Source organism: Lynx canadensis, chromosome F1 (assembly GCF_007474595.2).
Source record: "Lynx canadensis isolate LIC74 chromosome F1, mLynCan4.pri.v2, whole genome shotgun sequence".
Lineage (NCBI taxonomy): Eukaryota > Metazoa > Chordata > Mammalia > Carnivora > Felidae > Lynx > Lynx canadensis.
Genome location: NC_044319.2, coordinates 9,298,317 through 9,322,293, shown reverse-complemented (window position 1 = coordinate 9,322,293; position 23,977 = coordinate 9,298,317). Strand labels below are relative to the sequence as shown.

At 38.1% G+C, this 23,977-nt stretch overlaps 1 protein-coding gene across 1 annotated transcript in view; it reads left to right on the top strand.

Annotated features, from left to right (window-relative positions):
* Positions 1-23,977, top strand: part of FMN2 (formin 2) — a 391,745-nt gene that overhangs the window by 115,219 nt on the left and 252,549 nt on the right. The window contains exons 4-5 of the mRNA XM_030303011.1: positions 1,000-1,055; positions 21,839-23,724. Of these exons, the coding sequence (XP_030158871.1) occupies positions 1,000-1,055; positions 21,839-23,724 (1,942 nt within the window). The remainder of the gene's footprint in view (positions 1-999; positions 1,056-21,838; positions 23,725-23,977) is intronic.

Below are 23,977 nucleotides of genomic sequence, written 5' to 3'. Positions count from 1 at the left end.
GAGACATATGACCGGAGAGAAACTCTAGTCTTCCAGCTTCCACCAATTGCTTATATTCTGTGTCTCTGATTTTTCAACTGTAAATTGTCGATGATGAACACAATGAGTTGTTTTCAGACTCTACTCCATGGAGCACTGGGGATTTCTGAAGGTCCTTTTGTTTTTATTTTTTGTTTTACAATGTTCATGCAAGGTTCACTTAGAAGAAATTGTCCCTTAGCTTGAAAAGTAATCCTGGAATTTGTTTTCCCTTAGGTTTTCCAGCATGAATTTACAGTCTCATAGACTCTTAAATGACAAATAAAGGAACAAAATCCTTTCAGAATCCTTTATTACTCGATGGTAGTACTCATTATCTCTTATTGAAATTAGAAGGTAGGGGGCACCTTTGTGGCCCAGTGGGCTTGAGCATCCAACTCTTAATTTCAGCTCAGGTCAGGTAATGATCCCAGGGTTGTGGGATTGAACTCCATGTTGGGCTTCGTGCTGAATGTGGAGCCTGCTTAGGATTCTCCCTGCCCCTCCCCCCCCCCATCCCTCTCTCGTGTGCTCTCTCTCTCTCTAAAATAAGAAAAAAAAAAAGAAATTAGAAGGAAAGTTGTCAATAGATAAGACAACTGAATCCCATCCTTCAAGATTGATGAGTTCTATCATTGTACAGACTTGAGCTAAGTAAATAATATAAGTGAATGTTTCAACAGGTATTTCCTAGCACAAAATAGACGCTAGCAGTTGAGAAAAATAATTATGATTGGTGTGTTGAAGAAGGGCATGAGGCTATTCTAATTTAAAAAATAATGACGTGAGTATTAGTCATTATCTGTGTTATATATGCTGAAAAGTAGTCATGTCTTTATAATACAGAAGTATAATTGGAAGATAAACTGGATGTTTTTGGTACTTCTGGTTAAAGATATGCTTTAGTTAGTTTTGTTTTCTGATTGAGGAATTGGGAAATTTCTTCTTTAAGATACTGACTCTTTTTCTTTTTCAAACCAGAATCTCAGTCTGCTGTTTTGGAAACTCCAAAAAAATGTTCAGATGCTGTTCAGCAGGTAAGAAGATCTTTTTTTTTTTTTACAATTTACTCATTTAAATTTTAGTTAGTTAACATATAATGTAGTATTGGTTTCAGGAGTAGAAGCCAGTGCTTCATCACTTACATAAAACACCCACTGCTCATACCCAACAAGTGCCCTCCTTACTACCCATCACCCCTTTAGCCTATTCCCCTCCCCACCTCCTCTCCAACTACCCTCAGTTTGTTATCTATATTTAAGAGTCTCCTGTGGCTTGTCTCACTCTCTGTTTTATCTTATTTTTCTTTCCCTTCCCCTATTTATCTGTTTTGTTTCTTAAATTACACATGAGTGGAATGATATGGTATTTGTCTTTCTCTGACTTACTTCACTTAGCATAATACCCTCTATTTCCATCCACGCTGTTGCAAATGCAAGATTTCATTCTTTTTGGATCACTGAGTAATAGTCCATTGTGTGTGTGTGTGTGTGTGTGTGTGTGTGTGTGTGCGCGCGCGCCACATATTCTTTATCCATTCATCAGTCAATGGACATTTGGGCTTTCTCCATAATTTGGCTATTGCTGAAAGAGCTGCCATAAACATTGGCATGCGTGTGTCCCTTTGAATCAGCATTTTTGTGTCCTTTGGATAAATACCTAATAGTGCAATTGCTGGGTCATAGGGTAGTTCTATTTTTAATTTTTTGAGGAAACTTCATGTTTTCCAGAGTGGCTGCACCAGTTTGCATTCCCACCAACAGTGCAAGAGGGTTCCCGTTTCTCCACATCCTCTCCAGCATCTATAGTCTCCTGATTTGTTCATTTCGGCCACTCTGACTGGCGTGAGGTGATATCTGAGTGTGGTTTTGATTGGTATTTCCCTGATGAGGAGTGATGTTGAGCATCTTTTCATGTGCCTGTTGGCCATCTGGATGTCTTCTTTAGAGAAGTGTCTATTCATGTTTTCTGCCCATTTCTTCACTGGATTATTTGTTTTTTGGGTGTGGAGTTTGGTGAGCTCTTTATAGATTTTGGATACTAGCCCTTTGTCTGATATGTCATTTGCAAATATCTTTTCCCATTCCGTTGGTTGCCTTTTAGTTTTGTTGATTGTTTCCTTTGCTGTGCAGAAGCTTTTTACCTTCATGAGGTCCCAATAGTTCATTTTTGCTTTTAATTCCCTCGTCTTTGGGGATGTGTCAAGTAAGAAATTGCTGCGGCTGAGGTCAGAGAGGTCTTTTCCTGCTTTCTCCTTTAGGGTTTTGATGGTTTCCTGTCTCACATTCAGGTCCTTTACACATTTTGAGTTTATTTTTGTGAATGGTGTAAGAAAGTGGTCTAGTTTCAATCTTCTGCGTGTTGCTGTCCATTTCTCCCAGCACCATTTGTTAAAGAGACTGTCTTTTTTCCATTGGATATTCTTTCCTGCTTTGTCAAAGATGAGTTGGCCATACGTTTGTGGGTCTATTTCTGAGGTTTCTATTCTATTCCATTGGTCTATGTGTCTGCTTTTGTGCCAATACCGTGCTGTCTTGATGATTACAGCTTTGTAGTAGAGGCTAAAGTCTGGGATTGTGATGCCTCCTGCTTTGGTCTTCTTCTTCAAAATTACTTTGGCTATCCAGGGCCTTTTGTGGTTCCATACAAATTTTAGGATTGTTTGTTCTAGCTTCGAGTAGAATGCTGGTGCAATTTTGATTGGGATTGCATTGAATGTGTAAATAGCTTTGGGTAGTATTGACATTTTAACAATATTTATTTTTCCAGTCCATGAGCATGGGATGTTTTTCCATTTCTTTGTATCTTCTTCAATTTCCTTCATAAGCTTTCTATAGTTTTCAGCATACAGATGTTTTACATCTTTGGTTAGATTTATTCCTAGGTATTTTATGCTTCTTGGTGCAATTGTGAATGGGATCAGTTTCTTTATTTGTCTTTCTGTTGCTTCATTATTAGTATATAAGAATGCAACTGATTTCTGTACATTGATTTTGTATCCTGCGACTTTGCTGACTTCATCTATCAGTTCTAGCAGACTTCTGGTGGAGTCTACCGGATTTTCCATGTATAATATCATGTCATCTGCAAAAAGTGAAAGCTTGACTTCATCTTTGCCAATTTTGATGCCTTTTATTTCCTTTTGTTGTCTGATTGCTGATGGCTAGCACTTCCAGCACTATGTTAAACAACAGCGGTGAGAGTGGACATCCCTGTCGTGTTCCTGATCTCAGGGGGAAAGCTCTCAGTTTTTCCCCATTGAGGATGATATTAGCTGTGGGTTTTTCATAAGTGGCTTTTATGATGTTAAGTTATGTTCCTTCTATCCCGACTTTCTCAAGGGTTTTTATTAAGAAAGGATGCTGAATTTTGTGAAGTGCTTTTTCTGCATTGATTAACAGGATCATATGGTTCTTTTCTTTTATTAATGTGATGTATCACGTTGATTGATTTGCAAATGGTGAATCCGCCCTGCATCCCAGGAATCAATCCCACTTGATCATGGTGAATAATTCTTTTTATAAGCTGTTGAATTCGATTTGCTAATATCTTATTGAGAATTTTTGCATCCATATTCATCAGGGATATTGGCCTGTAGTTCTCTTTTTTTGCTGGGTCTCTGGTTTAGGAATCAAAGTAATGCTGGCTTCATAGAATGAGTCTGGAAGTTTTCCTTCCTGTTCTATTTTTTGGAACAGCTTGAGAAGGAAAAGTATTACCTTTGCTTTATATGTTTGGTAGAATTCCCCAGGGAAGCCATCTGGTCCTGGACTCTTATTTGTTGGGAGATTTTTGATAAGTGATTCAATTTCATCACTAGTTATGGGTCTGTTCAAATTTTCTATTTCTTCCTGTTTGAGTTTTAGAAGTGTGTGGGTGTTTAGGAATTTGTCCATTTCTTCCAGGTTGTCCAGTTTGTTGGCATATAATTTTTCATAGTATTCCCTGATAATTGCTTGTATCTCTGAAGGATTGGTTGTAATAATTCCATTTTCATTCGTGATTTTATCTATTTGGGTCATCTCCCTTTTCTTTTTGAGAAGCCTGGCTAGAGGCTTATCAATTTTGTTTATTTTTTCAAAAAACCAACTCTTGGTTTCATTGATCTGCTCTACAGTTTGTTTAGATTCTATATTGTTTATTTCTGCTCTGATCTTTATTATTTCTCTTCCTCTGCTGGGTTTAGGCTGTGTTTGCTGTTCTGCTTCTATTTCCTTTAGGTGTGCTGTTAGATTTTGTATTTGGGATTTTTCTTGTTTCTTGAGATAGGCCTGGATTGCAATGTATTTTCCTCTCAGGACTGCCTTTGCTGCATCCCAAAGCATTTGGATTGTTGTATTTTCATTTTCATTTGTTTCCATATATTTTCTTTACATTTGTTTTAACGTTTATTCATTTTAGAGACAGAGAGACAGAGCATGAATGGGGTAAGGTCAGAGAGAGAGGAAGACACAGAATCTGAAACAGGCTCCAGGCTCTGAGCTGTCAGCACAGAGCCCGACGCGGGGCTCAAACTCACGGACCATGAGATCATGACCTGAGCCGAAGTTGGTCACCCAACCAACTGAACCACACAGCCCCCCCCCCCCCATATATTTTTTAATATCTTCTCTAATTGACTGGTTGACCTATTCATTCTTTAGTAGGGTGTTCTTTAACCTCCATGCTTTTGGAGGTTTTCCAGGCTTTTTCCTGTGGTTGATTTCAAGCTTCATGGCATTGTGGTCCAAAAGTATGCATGGTATGATCTCAATTCTTGTATATTTATGAAGGGCTGTTTTGTGACCCAGTATGTGATCTATCTTGGAGGATGTTCCATGTGCACTTGAGAAGAAAGTATATTCTGTTGCTTTGGGATGCAGAGTTCTAAATATATCTGTCAAGTCCATCTGATCCAATGTATCATTCAGGGCCCTTGTTTCTTTATTGACCATGTGTCTCAATGATCTATCCATTGTTGTAAGTGGGGTATTAAAGTCCCCTGCAATTACCACATTCTCATCGATAAGGTTGCTTATGTTTGTGAGTAATTGTTTTATATATTTGGGGTTCCCGTATTCGGTGCATAGACATTTATAATTGTTAGTTCTTCTTGATGGATAGAGCCTGTAATTATTATATAATGCCCTTCTTTATCTCTTGTTACAGCCTTTAATTTAAAGTCTAGTTTGTCTGATATAAGTATGGCTACTCCAGCTCTCTTTTGACTTCCAGTAGCATGATAGATAGTTTTCCATCTCCTCACTTTCAATCTGAAAGTGTCCTCAGGTCTAAAATGAGTCTCTTGTAGACAGCAAATAGATGGGCCTTGTTTTTTTATCCATTCTGACACCCTATGACTTTTGGTTGGCACATTTAGTCCATTTACATTCAGTGTTATTATAGAAAGATATGGGTTTAGAGTCATTGTGATGTCTGTAGGTTTCATGCTTGTAACGATGTCTCTGGTACCTTGTCTCACAGGATCCCCCTTAGGATCTCTTGTAGGGCTGGTTTAGTGGTGATGAATTCCTTCAGTTTTCGTTTGGGAAGACCTTTATTGTTGAGTATGTTTTCATGTGTCTGTTAGCCATCTGGATGTCTTCTTTGGAAAAGTGTCTATTCATGTCTTTTGCCCATTTCTTCACTGGAATATTTGTTTTTTGGGGTGTTGAATTTGATAAGTTCTTTATACATATTTGATACTAACCCTTTATTCAATATGTTATTTGCAAATATCTTCTCCCATTCTATTGGTTGCCTTTTCATTTTGTTGATTGTTTCCTTCACTGTGCAGAAGAAGCTTTTTATCTTGATGAGGTCCCAGTAGTTCATATTTGCTTTTGTTTCCCATACCTCCAGAGTCACGTCTAGTAAGAAGTTACTGCAGCAAGGTCAAAGAGGTTTTGCCTGTTTTCTCCTGTAGGATTTTGATGGTTTCCTGTCTCACATGTAGGTCTTTCATCCATTTTGAGTTTATTTTTGTGTATGGTATAAGAAACTGTCCAGTTTCATTCTTCTGCATGTTGCTGTCCAGTTATTCCAGCACCATTTATTGAAGAGACTGTTTTTTTTCCATTGGATACTCTTTCCTGCTTTGTCAAAGATTAGTTGAACATACATTTGTGGGTCCACTTCTGGCTTCTCTATTTTGTTCCATTTATTTATATGAAGTAAGAAGATCTTATTAGGATGTTGAATCCTACTCCCTTTCTTTCTTACTTTCTCTCTTACTTGTCTTAAAATTGTGACAGGTTCTGATTTTCTTTTTCATCTGCCAGCTAGCTGAGGCCATCCTTATTTCTCTAAGTCTTCAGGGAAATATAATCATATGGAAGGGGATGTTGTCTTCCATTTAGGCTTTGAAAAAAAAATCAACCTTGAAGTGGAACGGAGTACAAGCTTTTTAGAAGCTGCATCATTCTGTATCTAGCCAAAGAGTTGGGTCTGACAGAAGCTGGGTCCAGCAGGACAGTTTCCATTCCAGATGTCACATGGAGATGTGCCTGGCTGAACTAATAGTTACATGGATGTGAGTTTGAAGAACTTGCCAGAGGTTTTCTAAAGTCAAATCATATTTTTAAGTTACTTTGGTGGATGAAACATTAGTTAGTGCCCGTTTAATTCCTACAGAAACCGTTTTTCTTTTACTAAAGAAGCCAAATTTTGTTTTTGTTTTTTGTTTTTTGAAATCAAAACACTATTAAAGAAAAAAAGACTGCAAGAAAGGAAACATATAGAATAGTAATTGTAGATAGCAATTGCTCTTTTGGATACAAAACCAGTTTTTAAAAATGTATTTATACTGTCTTCCAACTAGTCTTTTGAAAATAACTGAGTTCTAGATGTTATCAGTAAGAAGACTCTATCCTCCAGCACAGCCTAGTGGAGGGTGAGAAGATTCTCATCCAGGTTCAAGGCCCAGTTCTGTTTCTGGTTAGTGTGTAACAGCATACTAGGATTTCTGGGACATGGTGTTTTTCTCTATCAAATTAAAGAATTTGATGATTTTTGAGAGCTTTTCCAAGTTAAAATTGACATCCCTTTTGAAAAGCAGCGTCCTGAATCATACATGAAGGTTGTGCTCCCTCTGGAGGAGCAATGAGAATATAACAGTGTTCAAGAACTACAATTTACTCATGCTTTAAAAAATACAGCTATGAAGTTACTACAATATTATTGAGACCTACAGTGTACTTTTCATTCCTGTGACTTACTTATTATTATTTATTTTATTTTTACCTCTTAATCCCCTTCACCTATCTTACCTATCTGAAACTAATATGTCAACTATACTTCAACTAAACAAATAGTAATAATTAAAAAATGTAGCTACATTGGCCATTGTTGTAAGACTAAAGATACTCTTTTTTTTCTTTTTAAGTTTGTAATGTTATTTATGTTTGAAAGAGAGAGACAGAGTATGAGCTGGGGAGAGGCAGAGAGAGAGGGAGACACAGAATCTGAAGCAGGCTCCAGGCTCTGAGCAGTCAGCACAGGGCCTGACACGGGGCTCAAACTCACAGACCATGAGATCAAGACCTGAGCTGAAGTCAGATGCTTAACTGACTGAGCCACCCAGGTGCTCCAAGACTAATGATACTCTTCAGGATAGTGTCACAAAACATGTTTTTTCAGCTTTTTGTCAGAGCAGAGACCTACACAAGGCCAGGGCTTTTGGAGAGTGATGGTGTTCTGAGCTGATGGTTATTTAATAAATTGTGTAATGATTAGCCAACAGTGATTGAGATGAAGAAAGATAAAAAGAGGCAGAGAAATAAATTCAAAAATAATTAAGAAAAATAGTGCCCTGAAAATATCCTCTCATTTTCTACAGCTTCTTTTATTTTTTATTTTTTATTTTTTTGAGGCATGACTAAGTTATAATCTGATAATATGTTAGATTTTTCTAAATTATTATTTCCAGGGCATATACTATTGAATTTTTATTACATATGATAATGCCAAAGAAAGCCTCAACAAAACATAATTTATACTATAAAAATGATAAACATGCAACATTGCTGTGTGTGTTAAGATTCAAGTATCAATTCACGTATGTAAAATTATAGTGATTTTTCTATTTTTCTTGAGCTGTGAACCATGGTAAAATATATTGTAAGAAGCAGGAAACCCAATGCACTGGGTGTTTTACAAATGCCTGATGTTACAGCTTTGGAAATTCAGGGGTGAAATAGATTAACTTAAATTTCATATCTGCTTTCCTTATTGCCAGTGAACTCTCTATAAGCCAGAAAATACAATAAATTAATTGAGAGGAAGCAGTATTTGGGAGAAACTGAGGTTAATTCCTCAAAAATGATTGTTTACTTTCTTTGTCATAAGTTTACTTATGGACTGGTTCTTTTCTTAGATAATATGTGTGTATTTCATAAGTGCTTAAAGTAAATGGTCATCAAAATGATAAAAAAACTAGAATTAATTACCAATCTACTATGCATATACACTTTTACTGCATGATCTTATGCAATTCTTAAAATAGTCCTTTAAAGTAACTATTTTAATTCATTTAACTGATAGAGAAAAAAGATGTTTATAGGAGTTAACTTACTTAGAGTCACAAATTGATAAAGGTTTAAGAGCCAGGATTTGAATATATAGGTCTGTTTGATTTTATACCTCATATTTGCTGCACTGTGATAAAAATTATACTTTTACATGAGCAATTGCCCTATGGCTATTTAATACCATTTGTGCCAAAATCATGACATTGTTAGATAAGTTTACTTTAAGTTATTCTATTATATTTACAATATATCATTTATAAGAGTCAAATATCAAGATATGTTTCAAAGGCACATATAGAGTCTCCTTAGTTTCCCCATACATTTTTAAGTTTTGGTATAACTTTGGTGTGTTAAATTGTGCCACTTTTTTTTTTTTTTTTTTGCTAACTTTAGTATTTCACTACTCTTATTTTTTAATTTTTTTAGAATGTTTATTTATTTTGAGAGAAAGAGCGTGAGCAGAGGAGAGGCAGAGAGAGGGAGAGAGAGAATCCCAAGCAGGCCCTGCACTGTCATCACAGAACATGATGCTGGCCTCAATCTCTCAAACCATGACATCATGACCTGAGTCTATATCCAGAGTCAGATGCTCAACTGACTGAGCCCCCCAGGCACCCCAGCATTTCACAACTCTGAAAACAACAAAAACAACAACAAAACAAAAAACAAACAAAAACCACGAAAGAGCAACAACAACAACAAAAAAACCTTACAATTTTATTTTCAAGTAAAGCACTTTGCTTTTTTCTACTTAGTCACTAGATGGCAGTTCTGTATCTCTGTATGTTACCCACTGCTGAAGGAAATGAGAGGTTTTAAGTCCATTTGCTCTGTATGAATGATGATCTGAATAGGCTTTCTGGTCCATCCCAGGCTGCCTGCATTATTCTGTGGTTGTAACGCGAGATCACTAAGACTGCTTAGTCAGAGGCGTGGAGCAGGTTTGGAAAGCACCCTGTAAATTTTTCTTCAGATGTGAGTTCAGGCACCTGTTCTCTCAATCTGAGCACACTGGAATTTATTGAATGAATTTTGACTTTTACTCTCTTCCTATAGTTAATAATTCTGAGAGCTCCATATCCCTGGGAAAAAACCCCCCACATAACTCATAAAGCCTTTTCTCAGCTAAAAGGAGGTGAAGGCTATGGTGTTGCCCAAGAGTTTGATGCTTAAAGCAAATACAGCTGGTACTCATGTAAAAAAAACAAAACAAAACTATAGCTTTCTCCCTGAGTGCTTTTATTGATGGCCCTATGGAATTAGAGAAAGTTTTCAAATAAAACTACATTCTTTAGGACCTCATTTATTGATATTTATTTTTAAGTGATATGCTCTGAAAATCTGTCTAAAGAATTATTTCATAAAGCTGAAATAAGACTGTCTTTCAATTCTGTTTTATATTCTTTAGTATCTGAAATGCTATTTAAACTATAAACTCTTTTATATTCTAAAACAGATAATTATAATCTCTAAAAAATGTTCCTGTATGAAAGATTAATTTATGATAACAAAACTGGTTACCACCCAATTTTTGACTTATTTTTTCCTTCTGAAATTACAGTCAACCCTTGAACTACATGGGTTTGAATTGTGCAGGCTCATTTATATGTGGATTTGGTTCCCATAAATATAGTACTGTAAATGTATTATCTTTTCTTTATGATTTTCCTAGTAATATTTTTTTCTAGCTTACTTTATTGTAATAATGTAGTCTGCAAAGCATATAACACAGAAAATATGTGTTAATTGACTGTTTATGTTATCACTAAGGCTTCCAGTCAACAGGTTTTGGGGGAGTCAAAGTAATACACGGATTTTTACCGTGTGGGGGTTTGGTACCTCTAACTCTGGTGCTGTTAAAGGGTCAACTGAACATATAAAATTGTGTTTTGAAACATCTTCCTGAAACTCATCACATCTTTCTAATGCAAATGGGCTAGTTTAAAGGTAAATAGAATACAATTTGATCTCCAAAAATTCTAGCTTTGGGTAATAATTGATAATATCAGGCAACTCAAAGTTAAGTCTCTCTACTCATTAAAATTTTTGTTAATAGTGAATAGCCGTGTCTCTTACCAAGTCCTGGAAAATAAAAAGAAATTAAATAGTATCAGCACTCTCTTACCCTTTATGTTGTATGGTTTATATGCAAACAAATAGTCAAAAGTCAGAAAAATGCTCTGACTTGAGAAAACCAGCAAAATCCTATTTCAGTCCATTTTCAATTCCTTTGAAATTGGCTTAAAACTCTTTTCTTAGGTTCCTGCTCTGATCAGTGTTCCTTGGTCCCCTCAATGCCTAATTTGATCGCAAACTTATTTGAGGAATTAAATATTGTTTTCCATTGGTTCTCCTTAAAGTATCTGTTATAGTGCTCTTCTACAATCACGACTCAGTACAATTTATTATTTCAGAAACATCTTTATTTGGGAACAAATCAAGGAAAAAGATGTGAGTAATGTGAGGTAGCCTAGTTGATGGTTCTTGAGGGATTACTCACATGTGTCTTGGCTAGAAACGTTTAGAGAGTAAAAGAAGCATTGGTCAGATCAAAAGAAAGGTGTGGGTGAATGTGATTCTGAAAGGATAATGATGGAGACATAAAAACAAGAAGCCACTTGAATTTTGTTGGAATGTATTACACATATCAAAGGGCTGGAAAAATTGTTTAATGTAAGTTCCTTCTAAACTCCAAGGCAAAAAATAATATGAATTTCTATGGTTATTATCAACCCACAAAATCATGATTTAAAAGACAAGTAAATAACTAAAACATAAAGCAGAGTAAGAAAAATAGGGGTTAAAGGAGAGAGAGAAAGAGGTAGAGGGAGATGGTTGAGAGAGAGAGAGATGGTTGAGGGGAGAAAACATGGGTCATCTAGTCATCTGTGATGATAATTCTTGGGTGCTTGACACTTTGACCCAGTGGACCAGGGGAGGGGCAAGGTGGAAGGTGGTTGGGACTGACTGGAAGAGATGCAGGACAGCCTGGGGGTGGAGGCACTGACATTGAAAATGGGTAACATTTGGGCAAGATGTTAAGGGGAAGAAAGGATTTTTCTGGAAAATATATTTTCATTTTGTGGAAACTCCCAACTAGCTCAGAGAAAAATTTAGACATTTTGACTTTAGAAATAAAAACAGAAACTGTTCTATTAATTTTAAGAATGAAAAGCAGTTAGCATCTGGAAAATGGTTAAAATTTAAGATGAGAATGTGAGGAATGAATTAGATATCACGCTTTGTTTTCACTTTTCTCTAGGGCAGTAGGGCTCAGTCAGAGGTGAAATGAGGTTGTATCTTTGCTTTGTTGAGTGTTAGATGGTATAAAGCTCGTTTGTTGGACAACATGGTTGATATCCTATGGAGAATGGCAAATAGGTCAAGCAGCTCATCTGAAAGAATAGCTGAGCCCATAAAGTTCTTAGCTTATAAAGGTTGCTTATCCTTTATTGGACATCTGTTGAAGTACTGTGGGCAAGGTATTTGTGGTAGATATTGAAGGAAATGTAAACAGTTATAAGGTCCCAGGCTCTTCCATATACATGAAATGATTTGCAAGATGTAACATGATTCTGCCAAGGTGTTTGGTATATATTGTATTACAGAACTAAAACAATAAAAAGGAATATTTTTGAGGAATTATAATTAAGGACAGCTTCTTAGGAAGGGTGAAACTTAGATCAAGTCCTGAAAGTGATAGTTTTTGAACAGATGGAGGGAAGGAGAGTAAGAATTTCAGATGAGAAAAGAGAATAAAGGCACAAAAGTGAAAGTGAATGTGGCATTTTGTCAGGGGATGGGGTTTGTGGGGCAGGATATGACAGGCACCAGGTGACCAGGTGATGTAAGAGGTGACTCAGTGTATTCCTCAAGCAACCAGCTTTGCTTTTCCACCTCCTGGGCCTCTTTGGCCAGGGGCCTAGTCTTTTCTGGACTGTTGTGATAGTCCCCAACAGGGTTCTGTACTTCCACTCTTAATCCTTTCCCATCTTTCCTCCACAAGGCCTTGAGTTATCTTTCTCAAATCCACATTTACTTATATCTGATATCTGCTGACACTCATTCAGTGACTGCTCCTAACATCTGAGAAAAAAAATCAGACCCTCGAGACTGCATGACAGGCTTTTCCTTACCATTCTCCGTCTTTGGATTTACCACCCACTATTTCCTACATTTTGTTTGTTCCAGCTTTAAAAAATACCCTCGTTTTCTGAACAATAGTCTAGTTTAGGATCCTTCATATCTGTCTTTTTATGTTTCTTTTATATTCCTAACCTCCCCCGCCTTTAAAATCTACTTAATTTCTATTTACTTGTTCATCTAAACTCATGTTAAACTTTATTTCCACTTAGACACTTTCCGAGACTTCAATCTAGAGAGTCATTTTGGCATCGCTACTCTGGGACCACATACCTGTCTTATTTTTCCATAATGGTTGACTTCTGCGTGTCTCATAGACAGTTGAGCTCCCTAAAGCTAAGACTGTCCTTATTCTTTGTCTTTCCTCTATCAAACATAGCACCCGCCATTTTTTAGGAGCTCAGAAAATATTTGATGAATAGCTAAATAGTAGGAGACCACACTGACTAGAGCGGAGGGTGCTTATTGGCAAATGGTAGAAAATTTGCCTCTGTTCATACATAGTGGTTGAAGACGTGGACTTTGGATCAGTTTCCCTGGGCACAAATACCAGTTATTCTTTTAACTTGCAAACCTAAGCAAAGTATTTTGCTGTGCCTTAGTCTCTGTGCCTTAGTCCCCTCATCTTTAAACTTCTATATCATAGGGGTTTTGTGACATTTAGATGCATTAATTTAAGTGCATTAACTTCAATGCATTAGTTTATGTGCTCCTGGCACTCAAAATATTAGCTGTTATTTTTTTGTCATTATTGTTGCTATATCTGGTTTTGAAAGTTGCTTTCATAATTGAGTTGACTCTCATTATTCCTGGCTTCTATATTTGCGGAATACGTATCTGCAATATCTGTGGCCCTAAAATCAATACTCACAGGGCTTTCACGTTCATTTGTAGACAGGCATAAAGTGGTGAACAATTTGAGTTACCCTACATGCACTTGCCCCGCTCGGGTGGAATAAGGTGACACTCTGCCTTCTTGTTTCAGCTTGTGCTGCAAACAAGTATCCTTTTTGCAATCTATTTAGTGCCATATTTTTTTTTTTTTTTTTGCCTCATTATGCTTTTTGTTGATATCACTGTTTAAAAAGCACCCCCGTCCCTGGGCATAGTGCTGCACCTCTGTCTAGTGTTCCCAAGCACAAGAAGGCTGTGACATGCCTCTCAGAGCCAAGAAGGAGGACCAGTCATTAAACTGTCAATGTATCCGCATTGTCAGGTCAGGAGAATCTGAACTAAGGTACTTATCTGATAAAAGGAAAAGTAGCAGCCAAAGTTGAAATAATGGATTTGGTAACCATAGCTAGGGTAAAAATTGACTATAGTTCTCAAAGTGTGGTCCCTGGACCAGCAGCATCAGCATTACCTGGGAACTGATTAGAAATGCAAATTCCCAGGCCCTGCTCCAGACCTACTGAATTGGAGACTCTGGGGGTGGGTACTAGCAATTTGTGTTTTTTTTTTTTTTAAATTTTTTTTTTTTTTTTCAACTTTTTATTTATTTTTGGGACAGAGAGAGACAGAGCATGAACGGGGGAGGGGCAGAGAGAGAGGGAGACACAGAATCGGAAACGGGCTCCAGGCTCCGAGCCGTCGGCCCAGAGCCCGACGCGGGGCTCGAACTCCCGGACCGCGAGATCGTGACCTGGGCTGAAGTCGGACGCTTCACCGACTGCGCCACCCAGGCGCCCCTAGCAATTTGTGTTTCAATAGGTCTTCCATGTGATTCTGGTACACATTATGAGCCAATGACTTAGAAAAATGATTGAGAGATACTACTGTGCCTAGATGTTTCTTTGGAAAATAAATTCCTTAAATTCAAGGAAAATGTCAGGTGATCAAAAAGCAATGCTAGCTAACGATACGGAAGTGAAGTATTGTTGGGAGAGAAAAACTTTGCAATAATCAGTATAGAGATGAAGACTAAAGATATAAAACTCTATGTGCTCTCCTCACATATACAGAGAGGATAGTGCGTTAAGAACAAAGTCTTGGGGGGCGCCTGGGTGGCGCAGTCGGTTAAGCGTCAGGCTTCAGCCAGGTCACGATCTCGCGGTCCGTGAGTTCGAGCCCCGCGTCAGGCTCTGGGCTGATGGCTCGGAGCCTGGAGCCTGTTTCCGATTCTGTGTCTCCCTCTCTCTCTGCCCCTCCCCCGTTCATGCTCTGTCTCTCTCTGTCCCAAAAATAAATAAACGTTGAAAAAAAAAAAAAAAAAAAAAGAACAAAGTCTTGGGAGTTACTGTAGGTTTGGTACCCTACTCCCCCCAAAAAAAATCCAAAGGAGGGAACAGAGAAAACAAAATGGAAGGGAGAGAGTATAAAATTATAGGCAATAAGAACAGGAGGGGTTACTGGGAGAGCAATTTTAGGAGAGCAACAGGGTTGAAAGGCAGTTCTACCACTCTGGCTAATCTTCTTAATCCATCCCATTCAATTTCCTCCAAGCTTTGTTTTTTTAGGAAGTCTTTAATGTTAGAGATTAGTTGGGTTAAAGAAGAAGGTGGTGAGGAGGTGGAAAACTGAGTTGTGCTTTATATCCACAGACCATTAATGAAAATGAAACTATAACAAGAGTGTTTTTCTTCCTTGCACTATTTGGAACTATATTAGATTATGGTCCAGAATGTTGCCACAACTGCAGCTCAAATAACTGGAGAGAAAATTCAGAAGTTGTGGGGGAACCAAAAAAAAGCAGGTTCTCTTTGCTATTTTTTTCCTCATTTTTCCTGACCCCCTTTATCAACACATTTATTACTTCTACTTTGGTTATCACTAATGATGTTGACTTTAACCTTCTCATCGATCAAATTGTTAACTACTGCGATGAAGAGATGTTAAAAGGAATACAGCCAATTATGAGTTTTAACAAATCCCTCTCCCCTCTAACTCACATTTCTCATCTAAGCAATAAAGGGATTGGAAGAGATTTGTCATATCCATTCCAGTTCAACAATATTATAATTTCAATAGTTCATCTGTTTCATTGTAAGGATTCCAGAGGTGCCATTTTAGCTTTCTGTGTGTGAAGCTCTTCTTTTCCATGATATGTTCTGCTTTAAGAAGACCTAGGTAAGTTATTTTCTACTTATCATATGTTCTGATATTCCCTCCTTTCTTTAAATTCCTTTTCAAACTTGAAATTGATGGTAATTTATTTTTGTGCATTATCTTATCACTTTAAAATCTGGATTTCTTTTTCTATAGAATCATGTATAGCATGTATTGGCTTATTGTAAAACTGGAATGCCATTGTTCAAAAACCTTAGAATGTTGTTTAGAATTTAGATCATGAAAGAGAATTTATATGCTTTTGTGAAGAGTAGGATTTATATTTTATAGATGTCTACAGGTATTGTAACTTGCCAGTAACATAGTCTTAGAATTTAGCAGAACTTAAAAATCTGAATGATAGAAAATAAATTACATATCTCGTATCAACATTTACAAAATAAATTATCACCGTGTTAACTTACCAATATCTATTTTTATATTCTAGGCTCTCAAAGTATCTTGCTTACATTATAAACATCATAAAGTTTCAAAGACGAAGTGAATTAACTTTTCAGCAAAAGCTTTACTTGAGTGTATCTTGGCTTCCTTTTTGACAGTTTTAGCCTTAATGTTACATTAATGTTTCTTTTTCTGGGAATCATAATCTTGTAATCAGAAAAAAAATTTGGTGAACATTTTATTTTTTAATGGAAGCTTGTATTTTGTGATATGCAAGTGTTCAAACAATTTATAAGAACTAACCATCACCACCCACGTATAAGATTGTACAGGAATGGAAGAATTTTGGCTAATGTATTGTATAAAATTGTTCAGCCAAATTGGATGGCAGACTTTACCACTTAGAATGATTTAAGGGATTGAAGTAATATTTTTTTTGAAGTAATATTTTAAAATACAAACTATCTCAACATTGGTAATATATAAGGTATATTACATACTGTGTTGAATAACTAAAATAGATTTGTTATCTTTCTTCCATTTATAAGGATGTACCCATTATTTGGATTCTTTGAAAAATTATAAAGATCACTTTTTTCTATTCTCCTTTAAAAAATTGTTTATTTTAATTTTTAATAGTGAGAACAATTAACATTGGGTAAAGGGTCACACAATTACTGGGAATGCTGTTTTTTTTGAAAAGTGTAGAGGTCTAAAGATAATAGAAAGTACATTTTACCATTGTCAAATCCTTTGAGGATCTGATAGGCCTCTATCTAGCTGTACCCTGAAGAGACGGAAGATTAAGTACCAGGCACAAGACACGAGGGAACAAGCTTTCAACTTGAGGACGTTCCATGGACCACAGAGTGCCTGGAAGGCTCTTAGGAGTAAATCTGAGCTTTGTGGGTGGGCTCTGAAAGGACTTTTGCTTAAATAGCCAGAGAATACACAGCATTTTTTTCTTGATGATAACTATTACTTACCATGTAAATTTCTTTATAAATCTTTTTAAAAAATACAAAATATGACCCAAATAGAAACTAACTCTTACTGCTGACAGGCAACACAGCCTTCTCTAAATAGCTCTATAGAGAATTGGTACTCTCTGAGAGCCCACCAGCCCTTGACTGATAGTTCTGGATAAGGAAGGCCAGATAAGATTCTTTGAAGAATCTTAGCTGAATTCAGAACCAAAAACCTTACATACATTTGGCTACTCTGTAAGTATAGATGGCTGGCCTTAGTTTACAGGTTAATCAGTTAAGGTTTGAGATGAGCTTAATTGCTGTTTCCTGGAATGGAATAAGAGGATTGTAACATTGATTTGGGCTGGGATTTTGCAGGTTAAAATAGGGTCATAGAGGGGAATCAGGATTTTAGCAACTTGGTTTTTTGTTCTCTCTACATTGGGAATAATGTAAGATGCAGACAGTCTCTCCCTACAGCTTTTTTTTCCTGTTCTCCATCTGTAATAATGATCTCTACAGAATAGTTCTCTACACAAACGTCAGCCTTTTGTTTTTGCAGTCTGTTTGCTCTCATCTTCGTGAATTCTTTGACTTCACCACCTTCTTGGTACCACAAGCCTAGCATTGCCATATTTACTGTAAAGTCAGTTTGGAGTTTTATTTTCTTGTCTATTTCCTCTGCTGTTTCCCCATTCTAATTCATACCGTGTCTCACATTTGAAAACCTGTGAAGCTTGTGGAGTGTGTCAGTTCCTCATTTTCTCATCTTTTTATTATTCAGATGCCCTCAACTACCATTTTGTTTAAAGAATAAGTAGATTACACAACAGAACAATGTACTCTAATAAATTGACCACTTGTAGAATTAAGTCCAACCCCAAATCTATCCCCATGTAACACAGACTATCTATTATTATCTACCATGCTTTAGTTTGGGCAATGTCATTTTACCAATGATTTGTAGCTATTTTAAGCCACATGATGCAAATACAGTATAAGGTGAAATTGTTGCTCCAATAGAATCTTGTGCTCCCTGACTTCAGGGAAGGAGATAGAGAACCTGAATCATATGAAAAGTGATTGATTAATGAGCACCTGACAGAGTTAGTTAATTTGGTAAGGATGACAACTGACATACATGTTTAAAAAGATTATTTTGCATTATAGAGTATTGTCAGAGGCCATTGGGGAAAATGATGAATTTCTCACACGCTGTAAAAAATGAAATTATTTTCATAAAAGATGTCATATATCATGGCATCATATACTTTAGTCAGAAAGTTTGTATAGTAGAAAATTAACAGTTGAGTAATTTTAATTCTAATAATTTGTTCATGCTTACAGTTAGGCTAAAAAGTAGTTTTAGAGGAGTGCCTGGGTCGCTCAGTAGGTTAAGTGTCGGACCCTTGATTTTGGCTTAAGTCATGATCTCATGGTTCATGACTTCAAGTCCCACGTCAGGCTCTGCATCAATAGCATGGTGCCTATTTGGGATTCTTTCTCCTTCTCTCTCTGCCCCTCCCCTGCTCACTCACAGCCTCTCTCTCTCTCTCTCTCTCTCTCTCTCTCAAAGTAAATAAATAAACATTTAAAAAATCATTTTAGAAATAAGAATATTGTTGCTTTATTTTTTACTTCATTTTTTTAGGAAGAGAATCTTTTTTCCCACAATTAAAAAAACCTTTTTATTTGCATTTATTTTATGCTGAATTTATTCCTAGTCTATAAATTTTTATTTCGTCATTTTCTTCTGGGATTTCTTTCTTTCTTTCCTGTGCAATCTCCTCTTCTGGTTTAGAACCATTTGTTCTTTTCCAGTAAGGATAATTTTAATGTGGCATTAGGAGCTCATGTATTGGTTAATCTGACTGTGAGTTATGTAAATCTGGTAGTCTGTGTTTGGGTTATATGGATTATAACCCATTATAACCCATTTTGATTATATGGATTGCTCAATGACCCAATAATCTACATCTAAACCCTTAAGTTCAGCATCACTGTCTGCATTTTTAATCGATGTGCAGCAAAAATTCAGCACTCTTTTTGGGCCACTGACCCTGTGTCCAGACCTACTATTTGGCCTGGGCATACCTACCAACTACACCACTGTAACTATGGAATAGCACCCACTGGTTTTGTAAAGTGATGTCTTTCACATATTTAGTGGATTTTTCCATATGCATACCCTTGATGGTCTGTATGGTTTCACTAGTGTTCTTAAAGTGAACATGAAGATTTGAACCTTTTGATTTGCATGATGTTGTTGGGCATTCTGGGACAAGTGAATAGTGAACCATATTTGGAGATCACCTCAGGCTGCTTACTGGAAGAACCTTTTTTTCCCCTCTGTATTTTATCCTGAAGTATTAGTACATGGTTATATCAGTCAGGCTTTACTGAGGAACCAGAAACCATACGAGATATATTAAACAGAAGGGCTTCCTATACACAGTTAAGTTTTTCATGGAACGATTAGAAAGTTTGAAAGATCTGCTTCTAGGCTGAAATTTTTCAAAGGAGTCATATATAACTGGTATACCAGGGAAGCTAAAACCTTTGAAGCCACCATTGGAAACTGGAAAGTAGACAGTGGAACATTCTTTCAGAGCAGCTTCCAGTTGGCAGATCTTGATCACTAACAGAACAGTTAAGGACACTTGGAGTATGGCTCCTATCATTCCGCTTTCTAAATCTCTGTGTATCTTCATCTAATTGGATGAACCTAACTGCAAAGGAATCTGTAAATGTAGTTTTTCTTCCCACTTCTGCACGTAGAAAGAGAAGGTGCTGGCGCTTGGGAGAGTCAATCCAAGTAACTGCCAAATTGTCTTGATTCCATTTAAGAAGTCTTTTTCTGCTGCCCGTGTAAATAATTAGAAAGGATAAAAATCTCAGGAATCCTTATAGCCACGGGTACTATGATCTTCTATGATCATTGTCTTTGAGTGTTGTGTTGGACTAGTTGGCTTGTAAATGTGAGAGCATAAATCTATGTAGAAAGAAGTGTAATACTTGCTATTGTGCTAGGCTGTTATGATTTAGGATCAGTTTCTCTTCCTTTTCTTCCTCTTATTTCTCTTCCTTCTCCTTCACATCCTTTACTTTTATATCACTTTCATTATGTTCCTTCCCCAGGTTAGGGAAGTTTTCAGGTATGATTTCTTCAAATTAATTTTCTGCCCCCCTCCCTTTTCTCTCGTCTTTTGGGACTCTTACAATACAAATGTTATTACATTTGATGGAATCACTGAGTTCCCTAAGTCTATTCTTGTATTCCATAAATCTATCTTTCTTTTGTTCAGCCTCTTTATTTTCCATTTATTTTACCTTCCATATCACTTATTCATTCCCGTGCTGCTTCCATCCTTGTGTTTTTACATCCGGTCTGTTTCAAATCTTGGTTATTGCATTTTTCATTACTGACTTTTTTAAAACTCTTTTATCTCTGTGGTAAGGGGCTCTTTGAAGTCTCCCATTCTTTTCTCAAGCCCACTGAGTATCTGTATGATTGTTCCTTTTTAAATTCTCCATTAGGCTTATTACTTATATCTGTTTCAATTAGATTTCTGACTGTGACCTCCATTTTGGCATTTTGTCTAACTCTGTCTTCTGTGTGTTAAACAACCCTGTTATGTTTCTGGCTCCTGAGAATAATGGCTTTATGAAGAAGAGGTCATATCGTGCTTTCATTATAATCAAATCTACAATGAAAAAAAGCTGGCCTTGGTAATAACATTTAAGAATTGAGTTTAGAAACCTTTTCCAGAATTTACTTCTTGTGTGCCTTTTATCACCTAACCTTTTTATATGGTCATTATAAAAAAATGGGAAAATGAGAACACTACTAAGTTGTCAGGATAACTTAAAAAATATTTACTGATGCTTTAAGGTCACTTTTAAGGTTACACTAGAGAAATGAAAATAATCTATACATTTTACTAATCCAGGTATCACTTTCTGAAATGCCTTTGGTAAAATATTAAAATTAAAGTAAACATGATATAAGTGAAATGACACATATGCATATGGATGTGAAAGCTATTTCACAGAATTTTATTGGAGATTCTTTCAGTGGGTTACCTTTAAAAAGGTAGCGATGACTTTTAAAACTGAGGATTTAAAATGTCTTTAGGGAACATCTTAATAGCGAATACTATTTGGGAAGGTATGAGAGGGGCCTGTCTAGGAAATAAACTGGTTTTTCACTCAGAATTTTTTTCCCTATTTTCACTGGTCTACTTGTCTTCAATGATCATTTAAAGATTAGACAAACAATGGCCTTTGGACTTTATGGTGATATGTGTAAACCACTTTGAAGTCCAAGTGTGAAAAGGACAAGATACATAGAAATACTAATGGTATCTCTCTGTGAAGGGATCCTTCTGGAATTATTACAACAAACAAATATATTTTACAAGTTTTAAAAATTATTTTATTATTTAAATAGTTTTTGGTCCTTATTATATGTATGTATATATATATATTTATTTTTGTATATATATGTGTGTATATATATGTATACATATATATGTTTATTTTTAAGAGAGTACAAGTGGGGGAGGGGCAGAGAGAGGGGGACGGAAGAACTGAAGCAGGCTCTGCACTGACAGCAGCGAGCTGGACATGGGGCTTGAACTCATGAACTGTGACATCATGACCTGAGCTGAAGTTGGGCGTTTAACTGACTAAGCCACCCAGGTGCCCCAAGTCCTTATTTTATATTTAACTGTGTCTGTCTTTGTTGTCCCTCAGGAAGCTTTTGACATGAAGTCTGAAGGACAGGCAACTGTAATTCAGCAGCTGGAACAGACCATTGAGGATCTGAGGACCAAAATAGCTGAACTGGAGAAGGGGTATCCTGCCCTGGACGTGGAGACGGCCAGAGGCCGTCATGGGGCTCAGAATGGAGGTGCGCCCTTAGAAGATGTCTGTCTTGAAGCTCTCAGGTTAGGAGAAAAGGATGTACGTCATCAAAGGATTTTACAGGCAAAGTCAATCCAGACATCCCCGACAGAAGAGGGTGGGATACCAATACTGCCTTCTGTGAATACACTGCCAGAGTGTCCTCACCACCCACCTGGGGCTGAAAGTGGAGACTCACCTGTGCCGTCCTCACCTTCCGGACCTCAGACAAAATTCTGTTCGGAGATTTCTTTGATTGTGTCTCCAAGGCGAATATCAGTACAGCTCGACGCACATCAGCCCACGTTGCCTCCACCATCTCCATCCCTCCTGAAGTCTGACAGTCAAAGACAGGCCGGGTCACAGCCTTCCCATCCTTCTCTTCATACTGAGTTTGAAACCAGCCATGAACACTCTGTTTTCTCTTCCTTTGAAAACAGCCATAACGTCCAACCCTCACCACCTCTGCCTTGCACAGAGTCTTCCAGTTCCATGCCTGGTGTAGGCATGGCAGCTCCCCCACCTCCCCTTCTCCCTGGCGCAACGAGACCTGTTCTTCCCAGTATAGCCATCCCCCCACCTCCTCCTCTGCCTGGTACAGAAATGTTACCGCCCCCTCCTCCACCTTTGCCTGATGAGGGAATACCTCTTCCCCCTTCTCTTCCTGTAGTGGAGATACCTCCTCCCCCTCCTCTGCCAGGTGAGGGAATACCTCCTCCCCCTCCTCTGCCAGGTGAGGGAATACCTCCTCCCCCTCCTCTGCCAGGTGAGGGAATACCTCCTCCCCCTCCTCTGCCAGGTGAGGGAATACCTCCTCCCCCTCCTCTGCCAGGTGAGGGAATACCTCCTCCCCCTCCTCTGCCAGGTGAGGGAATACCTCCTCCCCCTCCTCTTCCCGGTGTGGGAATACCTCCTCCCCCTCCTCTTCCCGGTGTGGGAATACCTCCTCCCCCCCCTCTTCCCGGTGTGGGAATACCCCCTCCCCCCCCTCTTCCAGGTGTGGGAATACCACCTCCCCCTCCTCTTCCCGGTGTGGGAATACCCCCTCCCCCCCCTCTTCCCGGTGTGGGAATACCCCCTCCCCCCCCTCTTCCAGGTGTGGGAATACCACCTCCCCCTCCTCTTCCCGGTGTGGGAATACCACCTCCCCCTCCTCTTCCCGGTGTGGGAATACCCCCTCCCCCCCCTCTTCCAGGTGTGGGAATACCCCCTCCCCCTCCTCTTCCTGGAGTGGGAATACCTCCTCCCCCGCCTCTTCCTGGAGTGGGAATACCTCCTCCTCCCCCTCTTCCTGGAGTGGGAATACCTCCTCCCCCGCCTCTTCCTGGAGTGGGAATACCTCCTCCCCCGCCTCTTCCTGGAGTGGGAATACCTCCTCCCCCTCTCCTGCCAGGTGAAGGAATACCTCCTCCCCCTCCTCTGCCTGGAGTTGGGGTTCCTCCACCTCCTCCTTTGCCAGGTATGGGGATTCCACCTGTTCCAGCTACCCTGCCAACTTCTGGAACAGGCATTCCCCCACCCCCTCTGCTTCCTGGATCAGGCCCTCCACTCCCCCCTCAAGTTGGAAGTAGCACTTTATCAGCACCGCAAGTGTGTGGTTTTCTTCCTCCTCCATTGCCAGCTGGCTTGTTTGGATTAGGGCTGAACCAAGACAGAGGGAGTAGGAAGCAGCCAGTAGAGCCTTGTCGGCCCATGAAGCCTCTGTATTGGACGAGAATTCAACTGCATAGTAAAAGGTAACATGAATTGGAGCTCATCTTTGCACAGTTTGTCAACAGGAGGGAGCATTTACCTTTAAAACTCTTGGGGAAATTACAATTTAGTGTATTTTTAATTACTGCTCTGAAACTTATCTGTAGGTTTTTATGTTAATATTTACTGAAGCAATCCGTTATGTCAAATTTTAGACTTTTCTCAAAAGTATCAAAGGTATAAAACAAATGATATATGTGTATCAATGTATAAGATGTACAGATATCTATCTGTATA